This window comes from Rhincodon typus, chromosome 24 (assembly GCF_021869965.1).
Source record: "Rhincodon typus isolate 14 chromosome 24, sRhiTyp1.1, whole genome shotgun sequence".
NCBI classification, from domain to species: Eukaryota; Metazoa; Chordata; class Chondrichthyes; order Orectolobiformes; family Rhincodontidae; genus Rhincodon; species Rhincodon typus.
This window is the reverse complement of record NC_063355.1, coordinates 36,077,425-36,092,920: the sequence shown is the minus strand read 5'-3', so window position 1 is coordinate 36,092,920 and position 15,496 is coordinate 36,077,425. Positions and strand designations below refer to the sequence as shown.

Below are 15,496 nucleotides of genomic sequence, written 5' to 3'. Positions count from 1 at the left end.
AAATTGGATGTATTTTCACCAGGGCTCTGACAGACTCTTGATTATGACTGCCATGGGAAACTTCAATCAGCATGAATGCTGCAAATATGTGGAATCTCTTTCTGAAATATCTTCACAAGACACTCACAAGAAATGAAAGATACAATCCCTCATTAAAACTATTGGAGGATAAATTGGGATGATCTAACACTTCCATGGATAAATGACGGGGACATCAATGTTCACTTTGGAAGAAAGCTTCTCAGAAAAAGACCACTCCTGTTAATGAAAATAATTTCTATATACAATCACATTTATCACAAAAAATAAGACCAGCACACAAAGTAGAGACTTTGCGAACCTGGATATTCGACTTGAAGCATGTCTGTAGAAAGTATGAAGTGTAGCAATGCCCTGCACATGACTGCAGGAAATACAAAGAAAATACAAACTGAAGCCACCGATGCTCTTTATACATATATCCATAATATTAGTCACTTCCATCTGTGTAATGTGGCTTGGAATAGATAGAGCTTTATTTTTACTATTAAAAAGGATTCATTTATACGAGCCTTCAAACTTTAATAAGTTGAGGGGGAAGAACGAATAGAATAGGAGTTCAGAGATAGCAGGAACTGCAGATGATGAAGGGTCTAGGCCCGAAACGTCAGCCTTCCTGCTCCTATGATGCTGCTTGGCCTGCTGTGTTCATCCAGCTCTACACCTTGTTATCTCAGAATAGGAGTTCAATCTGGTCTAAGTGGTTTATGCTGGCATTCTTATGATCCCCTTTTTTATGGTTTTTAAGTACTTTTGAAAGGAGGAAAATAACTATTTCTTGAAATAAAAAGATTTACAACTGTTCCATATCAACATTTACTAAAAACATGCCATAAACCTCAAGATATTTCGATACTGGCCAACAAGTGGAAGACTACAAGATCTGTTTTTTGAAAAATGTCATAACTTGATTAACTAACCTGACTGATCATGAGATTTATCTCAAACTTATCTCAGAGGGGAAAGAAATATTTGTTAAAATATTTTCCCCTCATTTAGATTCAAATATATCAGCAGATTTTAACTAGGAAGTATGAAATGCTTTATGTAAAATGTCTTAGGTATATGAATAAATATTTAACTTAGAAATGGTCCTGATGGATGTTTTGTTTTACTGTAACAGGACAATGGGCTTACGAGCCTTATAAAATCCTTTAAATTTGCAACTTAAATATTCTTTATTCTTCTTCCTTTAACCTTCATTAAGGCCAACTGCTCTGGTAATGTATCTTTTCAGCTGGCGTCAATAGATTGGAGGGCAGACCACAATTATATTTTCCTTCTCTTGGTAGTACTGTTGATCTTTCACAACATAATGCAGTGACCTGATGCTGGGCTGTAATATGAACAAGATAAACATGATGGCAACTTATTTAGTGCCCCAGCCAATGCTCAGCAGCAGGATCCAAACTTGTTTTCTTTTCTTCAATATACTAGGACTACACTAGAGATTAAGATGATTGCACTTTGTATACATCTGTGTTCAAAGTGACCTAAAATAATTTGATCATTGTGAAGTCAGGCAACAGTACTGTCAAAACTGCTTGTTGGCTCTTACACTTGTAAATTCCAAATATGCAATTGGAACATATAAAATATGTTTATTCTCTGCTCACTTGAGTAAAATAGTTTGGACTCAGTTTAAAGTAAGTTATACTGGAGTTCTCTGGAGGACCTGCAGTCCAAGCTTCATTATTGCTCTTTAGTGGTTTCAAATGGATGGTTCCATCCCCAACAAACAGCAGCGAGTCTAATACTTCAAACAGCATTGACCAACAGGAACCATAAGGCTGTTCAGATTCTTTTCTGAGAAAGAATATGGCACTTTAACATATTACTGTCAAAGCATTTTGCATTTAAGGCAAAACAGGGTCAAAATTCCAAATAGCCTCCTAACGGTTGTGTAAAATATTGAACTTCAGAGGCTGTGAAGTGCTTGTTAGAGTTGAGTAAATGGAAAGAGAAAGCGGATATAGAATTGCTCATCCACTGTCTTAAACAGCTATCCGTGCCAAGCAACAACATCCTGGCTGATTGACAAGTATCCTATTTCATTCAGAGATGATCCTGTAATGCTGGTCAGGCTTAGTCAAGCCTTCAAAATTTACTAAGTTCAGAGGTGAAGGAGAAATAGAATTAGAGCTCAAACAGGTTCCAGTCTAGCTGGTTTATGCTAACATTTCTTATGGCCCCTATGAACCTCCTCCTATTCTACTTTTAATATATATTTTATATATATTTTGGTCTAAAAGAGTCAACTTTCCAGCATTGGCCTGGACACTCCAGAACCCTATTGCAAACAACCCAGGAGACAAGTCATTAGGGACATTAAATAATATTGAGTTTGTTTCTTTCATTTTATTTATTTTTGTTTACCAGTTATAAAAATATTGAAGGTGGGGTAAAATATCTGTTTGACTGGCAGTCAAGAATCATCCAGTTAGGGAGTGATGACTTTCACTATCTAATTGGTATGGGAAAGCAGTGAACTAAGAGGTTGGTTGGATTGGGTGTCATGGGAACTTGGGACAGGACAATTGGAGGCAGAGAAATAAGACCTTAAGGGCTATATTTAACCAGAGTTGGCAACCCTATTCTCATCAGATCATCCTTGATGGACTGTCCCTTAAATCATCCTTCATGAACCTCCTTCACATGTCAAAAACTTATACATGCATGACATTGCAGTGACATTTAAGGACTCCAAATATATTTGCACTATATTTACTTTCTCTTGAGAATGGATGAGAAATTGAGTGGTTAGCATGTTGGACTCCTTCATGCTTGCTTCAAGTGCTACTAAATAAAAACACTATCAAAAAACACTATATGCAACTAAAACTGAAAATTTGAACACAATGTTAAAAATTAAGGTATCACTCCACTCAGCTATAATGCAAAATGCCCTTAATACTTACAGTCACAATGGCAAAGTTTACATTGTTGTAATACAATATAACACAGCTCCTTTTATGTAATTGGAGCAGGCTGATCTTCAATCTCACTTAAGCATCAGTATGCTTTTACCCATGGAGGACATTTCAGACAGGCCAAATTTATGCTCAGATGTACTTTTCTATAAGACACTGAATAGCAAATTGGATTCTTCAAAATTAAATCTAAAATCGCCTGGATTATATGGTTCAATACAATAATGCCTGGCATCCAACATCTCTAAATGTAACATATTTTATTCATCAACCTTTATTTATAAAACAAACACAAACTTAGATTGCAGCTTATATTCACATTTCTGAAATATGGCTATTTATCCTCTGAGCATATTTTTCTTTAGAGTAAAACAAAAATGATGATAATTGTAAAGACCACACAGTTTTATTTCCTTTATTTTGGATACTGCATTAAACCAAGGAGATTGTGCAAAAAAGATGGCTACAGTTTTAAAAATCATGTTCACTGGAGCATGTTGAGACTTGTATACAATGTTGTATTTTCCTGGAACAGCGAGAGCCTGGAGCCAATGGGCTCTGAACTAAGGGATAACTGCTTGACAACAACATTTTCGTTAGTTCCTAACCAAGTGACCATAGCTTGCCTATGGCCAGTGCAGCAGAAAAAAAGCCAGTCCTCAAACAGAAAGCATTAAAAAAATTGTCTCCCTCTCCTGCAAGGAGGTACCCAGAAAGTCTTCGGTAACAGTCGTCTCTGCAAATCCCCTGTTGAAGGAAGCATAACATAGCTTTCACAGGCAACATTGAATTGGTGTGGACTTTTAAGGCTGAAGGTTTTATAATACAATGAATAACTCCACAATTTTTAATTTGTATGAAATCAGTTGTTACTTTAAAGCAAAGATTGCAGATGAATTCTAGCAATTTATGATGCTTGATGTTATGTTGACCAAGATCTCTGCAGAAAAAGTGAACACAAAGCAACTATGACCCCAAATAAAAAGATAACACCAAATACATTCATGAGTCAACATAAATTTTAGAACAGAATTTTAATAAAAAAACAGCAATAATTAACACTTCCATAACTTACCAGTAGGCATTATTGATGGATGGTATATGTCGTCTGCATTAAACTCACCAGTTTGTTAAGCTATGTCTTGAGGGTCAACCTTAGCAATACAATGCACCAGAAAGATGGAATATGGGTTTCATCTTTGATTCTCCACACAGGGAGCTGTCAGCTACTAGTCTTGATTCAAAAGGTGATGCAGGACCTGTTGTATTCCATCTACCGTAAGGAAGGTGAAAAAGCAATCCCTTGTTGAAAAGGAAAAGGTGGAACAGTCTCAAGCTTGTTAACAACTCACTGGTGAATGAAAGCCCAGAGATGGATTGAACAACTGAAGGCGTCTAATGAAGGATAGATGCGTAACAAATACTCCCAGGCTATACATGGCTCCTCAGATAACACTTGGATAGAAGTCACTGTAGCTAGTTCATCTGCAAAACTGATTTTATTTGCAGCAGTTCAGAAGTGCAGAAGTTCTTAAAGAATTATTTAATGCATCAATGGTTTTGAAACCATTTGAGAGTCACAAAGATTATATTCACTGCGACAGGTTTCATCTTGTACTGTGAATGTCAATCTTATTAGCCTCTTGGGAAATACAGATATTAACAGTATGTGATCCCCACCATATAACACATTGTAGTAATGTTTTTGCATAAGGTCAAAGTTTACCAGCCAAGACTGCCTGAGCTTCATTTCAGTCATCACAATTAGTACTTAATAAGTGTTTTAAAGATTATTTTGGCTTAACTTCTGTGCGATACATGATCTGTGAATTGCACTTCCCAGGCAAAGACATCTGAAGAAAAATCTAAGAGACATTAGCATGCTCCTGCAAAGTTCAGTGAAGAACTTAATGTCCTCGGATGACATGTAGGGAAAAAAGTTCTGTAGCTTATTACCTGCACTACTTGCTGAATTAACATACAATGCTGAAAATTGGAGGATCATGCCTGAAGGTTATATGTGACTGGATTTCACTGGAATATCAGCATGTAGCAAATTTCAACATCCTGTCCAAAGGTAAACTGCTGCTTTGGTGCATTGTTATACACAGAGCCAGGAAGAACTGCTTAGGCACTTGGTGTGATGAAGACAAATAACTGTTTTTCTACTACTATCTGTTTGAGGGTCTTCATGTTGGCATGTCAGCAACACATGCTGGAGAAAGGCACAGTTCCTCAGCATTTTTAATATGATGGTGAGGTGTGCATGTTATTCAGATCTCCCTAAAGTAAAACATCCAGTGGTCAATGCTGTTGGGTTTCATTCACTCACGGCGATGCTGGGCCATCCATAGTTGTCAAGAGATGAGTGATCTGTGTGCGTTGGGCTGGGGTGATTTGTTGCATCATGTGGATAATGCAGTCCATTGCAACCTCTGGATTTGCCTGAACCAAGCTAAAAGTAGAAACAACAGAAACAAATCTTTAATACATTAAGTTTTAGTTGAATTATCTCAATTCTTTTTTCATCTTACCTGTTCATTAATGGAAAAAATGGAGAGAAGAACTCTTTGAGCTCATAAGATACATAAGATAATTTACCTTTAGTACTATGAACCTGTCTTATTCTTACAATGAAGAATAATTCAGTTCTGCCTTTCCCACTTCCTTGATTATTTTGAATACTTCCAAATGATCTTTTTTCAAAAATTCCCTTTAAAAACTAAAAACTATAAGTCTCTCCAGTTTTTCCTCTTAATCCAGACCCTAGCTCTAGAGTTCAAAGCTTGAATGTCCCTTTGGTGCTTTAGTGATAACGTACAGTCTGATCAGAGCACTATACAGTTTAATCACCACTTCCTCTGCTTTACATTCCAGCAGTTTGGATATACAGTTCTACTTAGTCATAGAGAGGAACAGCACGGAAACAGACCCTTTGGTCCAGCTCGTCCATGCCAACCAGATATCCTAAATTAATCTAGTCCCATTTTCCAGCATTTGGCCCATATCCCTCTAAACCCTTCCTATTCATATAGTGATCCAGATGCCTTTTAAATATTGTAATTGTACCAGCCTCCACCACATCCTCTGACAGCTTATTCCATACGCACACCACCCCGTGCGTGAAAAAGTTGCCCCTCGGGTCCCATTTACATCTTTTCCTTTTCACCTTAAACCTTATGCCCTCTAGTTTTGGGATCCCCTCCCCGGAAAAAAGGCCTTGGCTATTCACCCTGTCCATGCTCCTCAAGATTTTTTAAACCTCTATAAAGGTCACCCCTCAGCCTCTGACATCTCAGGGGAAAAAAAGCCCCATCCTATTCAGCCTCTCCCTAAAGCTCAAACCCTCCAACCCCGAGAAACATCCTCGCAAATCTTTTCTGAACCCTTTCTAGGAGCCAGGGAGATGAAGGAATCATAAAGATACTTTTTATTGCTAATTTTAACAGTTATAAAAGTAGCAGTTAAAAAAAACTCTGGGCATTTTTGCCCAATACATTCTGTAATTTTTGAGTTGCCTTCTGCTTCTTCCAGTTTGGGGTCATCTACAAATTTGACTACGTTGCACCGAGTTTCTGAATCTAGTTCATTTATCTAAAGCAGCACAGCCCAGGAGCACTCCTTCAGTAATTCTCCTTAATCTGCATAACTCCTCCAACAAATAAAATATGACAAAGAACTGCAGATGCTGGAGATCTGAAACAAACAAAAATAAAACTTGCTGGAGAAACTCAGCAGGTCTGGCAGCATCAGTGGAGGGAAAACAGAATTAACATTTTGAGTCCAGTGACTGTTCTTCCTCTACGAAGTATTTATTGCTTACCTTTTTAACCTTTGCCACAGATTGTTTCGAATATCCAACAATGTTTATGGGATTCTTGTTGTATAGGTAATTCTCAAATCTTTTCCTAATACTTTTCATTCCATGTAAAATAATGGAACTGATTAAGACTAATGGGTCTATAGCTTCCCTTGTCCTTTTCTACTTGGACGTGGCTGTTTAACCCATTGTGCATGTGCCAGCTATACACTAGAGCAATCACTCTCACTTCCTAACTCATCATCATTTGCTGGATATCTCACTGTACTGAGAAAGACTAATAAACCCATAATAAGCAAACAGGCCAAGGGGGGCTCATTATTCTACAGAAAGAATCAGAAAAACAGAGAAACAATGTTAAACTTGTATTGGACTTTGGTCAGTCTGTACTTGGAAGGACTGTGAATAGTTCTGATTTCCATGTTACAGAAAGGATTTATTTACATCAGAGAGGATGAATATAAAATTACAGAGATTATGTCAAAGCTGAGAGGTTATATGTATTTGGAAAAATTGAGCATGATTGGATCAAGATTATGGAAGGAATTGGTAGAGTAGGATATTGTCTCACTGTAGAAAGTTTTAAAAATAGGACCATAAATATAAGTGCTAATAAAGTGAATAGGGAATTGAGGAGAAACTTAATTAACATAGAGAGTGGTTAGAATGTGAAACTCACCATCATATGGATTAGTTGAGGTGACTTGTAGATTAATTTAAGAGAAAACTAAATAAATGGAGAAAGGAATAATAGGTAATGCTGATAGCATTTAGATGAAAATAGGAGCATAAACATTGGAATGCAGCAGCTGGACTGACTGCAATTCTCCATCTTCAGTGACTGAATCATAACAATTATGAAAACCTCACAGTCTCCCTTATCTGTCCCTGGGATAAATTGGGTTACCAATGGGAACTGCTATTCAAGTCCAGAGGGAAACCTATTGCTCTTTCTTGACTCTCACACAGCAGAGAAATCAGGATTAGGATCAGTTTTAAACACACGCACTGTATTATTTTAAATATTATCACCCGGCCTTCAAGTCAAAGATACTTTACACCACCAAGTACCTTTGCTGCTATCCTAGCACTTATAAGTGCACCTACCTGCGAATGTGTTTTGTTGCATAATCACGTTTCAGATATTTGATGTTCTCTCGTATTACAGAGCGAGTATCATCCTCATCATTAAGATGTTTTTCCAACCATTCCACTACTTTCTGATTGTTATCCCACAGGTACGCCTGCACAGACAAGCAAGAAGATCTAATAAAAATCAGACAGACAATGGCATTTGGAAGAAACATGATCATAATACTGATGCGGTTATTCTATTTTGTATGATTATAGCAACTGGTTGTGTAAATTTCCTGACTAAATTCAGGACAAAACTCAAGGAAACAGATTTCCTTTGTATTGTTAACCGTATCAAAACAATAAACAGGTTTCCATTATGATCTCTGTATTTGGAGTAGTAGTTATCCTTCAAAACCTTATTACAAGCAAACTTCATCACATGCACATGCACAACCTAGATGGGAACCCAGCTTTATCTATTTCCAACTCCTTAACCCATAAGTTAAATAAATTGTCCTTTTACAGGACCCAAAACGCCATTACAGACAGGTTAACTCATTTTTTCAAATCATTCCATAACGAGGCAATTAGTAGTGAGGTCTTCTATGTCAATGCACCAATCATAAGACACAGATTGGTAAATCAATAATGTGAGTTCTTTATATAAAGATTAGACTATATACATATACAAATAATATTCACTGGAAAGCTAATGTATAGCACATCTGACTCTTACTCCTGGGGGATAGTAGGAACTGCCGATGCTGGAGTCTGAGATAAAACAGTGTGGAGCTGGATGAACATAGCAGGCCAGGCAGCATCAGAGGAGCAGGAAACCTGACGTTTCGGGTCTGGACCCTTCTTCAGAAATGCAGAAGAAGGGTCCAGACCCAAAACATTAGCTTTCCTGAGTCTTACACCTGCTGCTTCTAGACTGACGAAAAGTCATGTAGCTAAAATGTCACATCCTGTTGAGGTGGTGATGATTGGCAGCAGGTTAAGCTCTGCTGTCTTCTACATATATATACACAACACATTACATCTAGAATGTGTTAAAAAAATGAGAACATTTATTTGAATAAATCTATTGATCGAATTTGATTTTCAAAATTTATTTATTGCTCATTCCTATGAGCACACTTGTTTACAGTACAAAACGTGGCTGTTTAACCCATTGTGCATGTGCCAGCTATACGCTAGAGCAATCACTCTCACTTCCTAACTCAACATCATTTGTATTGACTATCTGTCAACTTTCATCTTAAATGATGCAAAAATCTCAGTCTCAAACATTCTTCATGTCAAAGCATTCCATGTTGGGGGGAAGGCTAATTACAACAGTATCAAGCAGGAACTGGAAAAATTGGATTGGGAGCAACTGTATGACATGTGAGAGTTTTTCAAAAGCTAGTTGACCAGAGTTCAGGACCAGCATGTTCCAATGAGGGGAAAGATAAGGATGGTAAGATTTGGGAACCTTGAATGACAGGTGATGTTCCAAGTTTAGTTAAAAAGTAAAAGCAAGTGTATGTAAGGTATAGAAAACAGAAATCAAACAAGACTCTTGAGGAGTATAAAGGAAGCAGAAAAAACGTTTTAAAAATTACGAGGACTGGAAGGAGTCATGAAATGTCATTGGCAAACAGGATCAAGGAGAACCCCAAGACATTTCATATGTGTACTGGGAGGAAGAGGGTAACTAGGGAAAGGGCAGGTCCACTCAAAGAAAAAGGAAGGAATTTGTGTTTGGGGCCAGAGGAAGTGGGTGAGGTCTTTAATGAGTACTTCACGTTGGTATTCACGAAATGGATGTTGTCTACATTGATTTTACTAAGTGTAGTTGTGAAGGGATGTTTTTCTGACTGGAGGTCTATGACCAGTTGCGCTCCACTAGAATCAATGCTGGGACCTCTGTGTTTGTAATGTATATAAGTGATTTGGATGAAAATGTCAGTGGTCTGATTAGTAAGTTTGCAGTTGACACAAAAATTGGTGGAGTTGTGGATAGTATGGACAGATATTAAAGGATGCAGTAGGATATTAATTGGCTGGAAAGTTGCGCAGAGGAATAGCAGGAAGAGTTTAATTTGAACAAGTGTGAAGTGATGCATTTTGGGAGGTCAACTGCAAGAGGAAAGAATATTGCAAATGGCCAGACCCTGAGGAGCATTGATATGCAGAGGGATCTTGGCATCCAAGTCCATAGCTCCCTGAAAGTGCAATACAAGTGGATAAGGTGGGAACGAAGGCATATCGCATAATTGCCTTCATCCAAATCATTTATATATATTTATTACAACCAACAGTGGTCCCAGCACTGATCCTAGCGGATCACCACTGGTCACAGAACTTCAGTCAGAAAAACACCCCTCCACAATTACTGTCATTTAATTGAATATTAAAAGTTAATATTTGGCAATTCAAAGTTGGCAAGTCATGTTGCAACTGTATAAGAGTTGGTTCAGGCCACATTTGGAGCACTGTGCGCAGTTCTAGTCATTGTACTATAGGAAGGATGTGGTGGCTTTGAAGAGGGTACAGAAGAGATTTACCAGATTGGAGAGAATGGACAAATCTGGATTGTTTTCACAAGTGTGTCGGGGGCTGAAGGATGACCTGATAGAAGTATTTAAAATTATGAAAGGCATGAATAGGTTGGATAGTTGGAGTCTCTTTCCTGGGGGGCACAGCTTTAATGTGAGAGGGGAAAAGTTTAAAGAAGATATGTGAAGCAAGTTTTTTTTTTTTTTTTTTTTACACAGAGGGTAGTAGGTGCCACGAACACACTGCCAGGGGAGGTGCCAAAAGCAAAAATGATAGCAAATTTTAAAAGGCATTTAGACAGATACGTCAACAAGCAGAGAGTAGAAGGCTATGGACCATGTGCAAGTAGATGGGATTAGTTTAGAAAGGGCACTGTTGGAGGTATAGTCTCTCAGAGGAAAATAGAAGTGGCAGCCAAGTCTTGGGCACCAAGAATGAGTGTTCTGTTAAGCGGAGTTTGTCAAGATTCAAAAGAATAATGGTTATAGAGGACTCTCCTATCAGGGACAGAGAGTGAAGGTTTTGAAGGTGGGCTGTAGATTGTATCACTGGAGCCAGTAATTGAAACAGAAAACAGGTTAAGACTATAAGATATAGGAGAAGAATTAAGTCATTTGGCCCATCGAGTCAGCTCCACCATTTGATCACTGCTGATATGTTTTGCAACCCTATTTGCCTGCCTTCTCCCCATAACCCTTCATCCCCTTACCAATCAAGAACCTATCTCTGTCTTAAATACACTCAATGACACGGCCTCTTCAGCCCTCTGCGGCAATGAGTTCCACAGATTAACTGCCCTCTAGCTGAAGAAATTCCTCCTCACCTCAGTTCTAAAGGGTCATCCCTTCACTCCAGGGCGTGTCCTCGGATCCTAGCCTCTGCTACTATTGGAAGCATCTTCTCGACGTCCACTCTATCCGGACCTCTCAGTGTTCTGTAAGTTTCAATCAGATCCTCCCTCATTCTTCTAACCTTCATTGAGTACAGACCTAGAGTCCTCAACTGCTCCTCACATGACAAGTCATTTGTCCCCAGGATCATTTTTGTAAACCTACTCTGGACCCCCCACCCCCAACGTCAGCACATCCTTCCTTGGATATGGGGCCCAAATCTGCTCACAATATTCCAAATGCGGTCTGACCACAGCCTTATACAGCCTCAGTTGTCCATCTCTGCTCTTCCATTCCAGCCCTCTTGAAATGAATGCTAACATTGCATTTGACTTGCTAACCACCAACTGAACCTGTATGCTAATCTTAAGAGAATCCTGAGCTAGGACTCCCAAGTCCTTTTGTGCTTTAGATTTTCGAAGCCTTTCCCCATTTAGAAAGTAGTCTATGCCCCTATTCTTCTTATCAAAGTATATAACCTCACAGTTTCCAACATTGTATTCCATCTGCCACCTCTCTGTCCACTCGTCTAGCATGTCCAAGTCCTTCTGGAGCCTCCCTGCTTCCTCAGCACTACCTGTCCCTCCACCTACGTTTGTGTCATCTGCAAACTTAGCAACAATATCCTTATTTCCTTCATCCAGAATGTTAATGTATAGCATGTATAGTTGTGGTCCGAACACAGACCCCTGTGGAACTCCATGAGTCACTGGCTACAATCCTGAAAAAGACCCCTTTATCCCTAATCTCTGCCTTCTGCTTGTCAGCCAATCCTCTATCCATGCCCCTGACACCAAGGGTTCTTATCTAATTTAGTGTCATCCTGTGTGACACCTTGTCAAAGGCCTTCTAGAAATCCAAATAGATCACGTCCATGGCTGTCCTTTGTCTAACCTGCTTGTTACCTTCTCAAAGAATTCTAACAACTTTGTCAGGCATGACCTCCCCTTGATGAAGATGTGCTGAGTCAGCCCTATTTTAGCAAGCACTTCCTAATATTCACAATCTCAAACTGAATTGACCTAAAATCTTATCAATGACCCGAGATCAGGTTAACTGGCCTATAGTTTCCGGTGTTCTGCCTCCCTCCCTTCTTAAACAGGGGTGCTACATTTGCCATTTTCCCGTCCTCTAATGATTCCTTCAAGATCACCACCAATGTCTCTACAACCTCTCAGCTATCTCCTTCAGAACTCATGGGTGTAGTCTATCTGGTCTGAGTGATTTATCCATCTTCAGATCATTCAGTTTCCCCAGCACATTCTCCCTAATGATGCTACCACACTCACTGCTGCCCCCTGACTCTCTTGAAGTTCTGGTATGCTGCTTACGTCTTCCAATGTGAAAATTGATGCAAAGTATCTAACCAGTTTCTTCGCCATTTCTTTGTTCCCCATTGCTACTTCTCCAGCCTCATTTTTCAGCAATCCAATGTCAACTCTTGCCTCTCTCTTACCTTTTAGATATCTTAAAAAAGACACTTGCAGTTTTCTTTTATACTAGCTAGCTTACTCTCACATTTCATCTTCTCCTCCCTGATTGTTTTTTTTTTAAGTTATCCTGTGCTGGTTTTTTAAAAGCTTTGCAATCTTCTGGCTTCCCACTATTCTTCACCACATTGTCTTTTGCTTTTATGCTGTCCCTGACTTCCCTTGTCAGCCACGGATGCTTTATCCTCCCCTTAGTATGTTTCTTCTTCCTTAGGATGAAATTCTGCTGTACCTCCCAAATTACTTGAAAAACTTCTACCATTGCTGCTCCATTGTCCTCTCTGTTAGGCTTCCCTTCCAACCAACTCTGGCCAGCTCCTTCCTCAAGTCTTTACAGTTACCTTTCCTCAATTATTATACCATTACATCTGATTCTGGCTTTTCCCTCTCAAACTGCAAGGTGAATTCTATCATATTGGAGTCACTGCCTCCTAGGGGTTCCTTCACTTAAGCTCCCTAATCAAGTCTGCCTCATTACACATCACTATATCCAGAATTGCTGATATCCTAGTGGGCACTACCATGAGCTGCTCCAAAGAAAAATCACCTCATAGACATTCCATGAATTACTTTTTTTGAGATTCATTACCAACCTAATTTTCCCAGATTACCTGCATATTGAAGGCCCCCATGATTATTGTAACAGTGTAGTCCATTTCTTACGTGCCTTTTCTATTTCCTGATTTATTTGCTGCCCCACATCCTGACCACTGCTGGGAGGCCTGTACACAACTCACATCATGTTTTTTCATCCTTTTCTGTTCCTCAACTCTATCCACACAGATTCTACGCCTTCTTACTCCATATTACTTCTTGTTATTAATTTAATTTCTTACTAACAAGGCAACCCTGCACCCATACCCATGTACCTGTCCTTTCAATAGGATGTGTACTCTTGGATGTTTAGTTCCCAGCCCTGATCCCATTGCAGCCATGTCTCTGTGATAGCCACAACATCGCTCCTGCCAATTTCAAACTGCGCTACAAGCTAATGTTTGTTTTGTATAGTGTGCATTTAAGCACAACACCCTCAGTCCTGCATTAACTACCTCCCCCTTCTCAAAGTTGTCCCCTTATCTGCTGTGCCTGAAGTAAAATTCCTGATCATTTCTCTACTCTGTCCTATTACTTGTTCTGGAAACTTGAATAACTTCTGCAGAGCCCTTCCCCAACTTTAACTTTTTCCATTGATGCTTCAAGGAGAAAGGAGATAAAATGGTAGATTACAGCAGCCATGTGGGATTGGGGCTATTGCGTGTTTTGAGTTAAACATCAAAGCAGAGATTACTGTCGTCTCAATGTTGTGATTTCTATACAAATCCATGAAACAGAACTAGTACGTGCTTCATGTGCACACTGGACACAAGACAGATTCAAAATGCTGAAATATCACCACCATAACAAATGTCAAATTTAGAGAGACTGGGCTGATAACACCTTCATATTAGCAGTGCCATCTCATCTCCACTGACCTTGACAGTTCCCTCTGTCTCTACGAACCACCTCCGCAGCATTGACTGAATATGGCCATCACTCAGCTCTGGATTGACTTTTATTATTTCTTGTTTTACCGTTTCTTCAAGCAGCAAACGGCGGAGACGCCAATAGAAGAATGAGCGCACAGTCTTCCACTCGAGGATATCCTAAATCAGAACAAATGCTATATTAGGATCCAAATAAGCTTGACAGCAGCATTGGGAACTGTGCTACAGAGGACACCCTTTTGCTACAAATCATCCCATTAGTGAAGGCAAAAATAAAGAGCAAACTGTGGAAGTTACAGGCACATCCCATTACTTCTTCCTTCCAAACATCCCCACACCCAAACCAAAACACCAAGCTATCTTTGGGCACCTCTTCCCCCGACCCTTAACAACAGCAGAAATAGGAAATGCCTTTAGAACTATCAAGCACAATCTTGAGTCTTAGATTAGGATGGGTACGATAAAGAACAATGCAAAATATGTAACATGCAATGTCAAGCTGTAATCTTATTTCACATGAAGTAAAGAAGTTCAGTTTGCATCAAAGGCATTATCTAAACATCACAAATAATCCTTATCCAGCCAAAGCAATGCAACATTACAAAGGTGCAAGAATATTAATGAATGGTGAAACTTCAATATAATCAATCTCTGAACCAGGAAGATCTTACAAGCTACAACCTATTAAAGATTTCTAGTGCAGTCCTGATGGGTTATGTATGGGTTACCTTTCAGCCTTTCACTGAGGTAGTCTTCCCTTCTCCTACAGTCACTGTCTACAAACGATCCCTGATTTAAAAACGTTCAACTTACAAAAGCTTGTACTTGCAAATGCAATCCCATATAGGGAAGGATCAATATTAATCCTAAAGTTTCATTATTCAAATAGTTCCTCGTACTTACAAACAGCTATTTTATATCACTTACGCTCGGTTCGCAACAAACAACTGCACCTCCCAGTCACGAACCATTTCAACTCCCCCTCCCATTCCTCAGACGACATGTCCATCCTGGGCCTCCTGCAGTGCCACAACGATGCCACCCGAAGGTTGCAGGAACAGCAACTCATATTCCGCTTGGGAACCCTGCAGCCCAATGGTATCAATGTGGATTTCACAAGTTTCAAAATCTCCCCTCCCCCCACCGCATCCCAAAACCAGTCCAACTCGTCCCTGCCTCCCTAACCTGTTCTTCCTCCCACCTATCCCCTCCTCCCACCCCA

The 15,496-nt window shown here is 39.3% G+C and overlaps 1 protein-coding gene across 1 annotated transcript in view; it reads right to left on the bottom strand.

Moving 5' to 3' along the window:
• Positions 1–3,984: 3,984 nt before the first annotated feature.
• The window catches only part of acacb (acetyl-CoA carboxylase beta), a 15,754-nt gene continuing 4,242 nt past the window's right edge, over positions 3,985–15,496 (bottom strand). The window contains exons 6-8 of the mRNA XM_048611744.1: positions 14,263–14,433; positions 7,897–8,033; positions 3,985–5,424 (exon numbers count right to left, since the gene is read on the bottom strand). Coding sequence (XP_048467701.1) covers positions 5,298–5,424; positions 7,897–8,033; positions 14,263–14,433 — 435 coding nt within the window. The 3' untranslated portion in view covers positions 3,985–5,297. The remainder of the gene's footprint in view (positions 5,425–7,896; positions 8,034–14,262; positions 14,434–15,496) is intronic.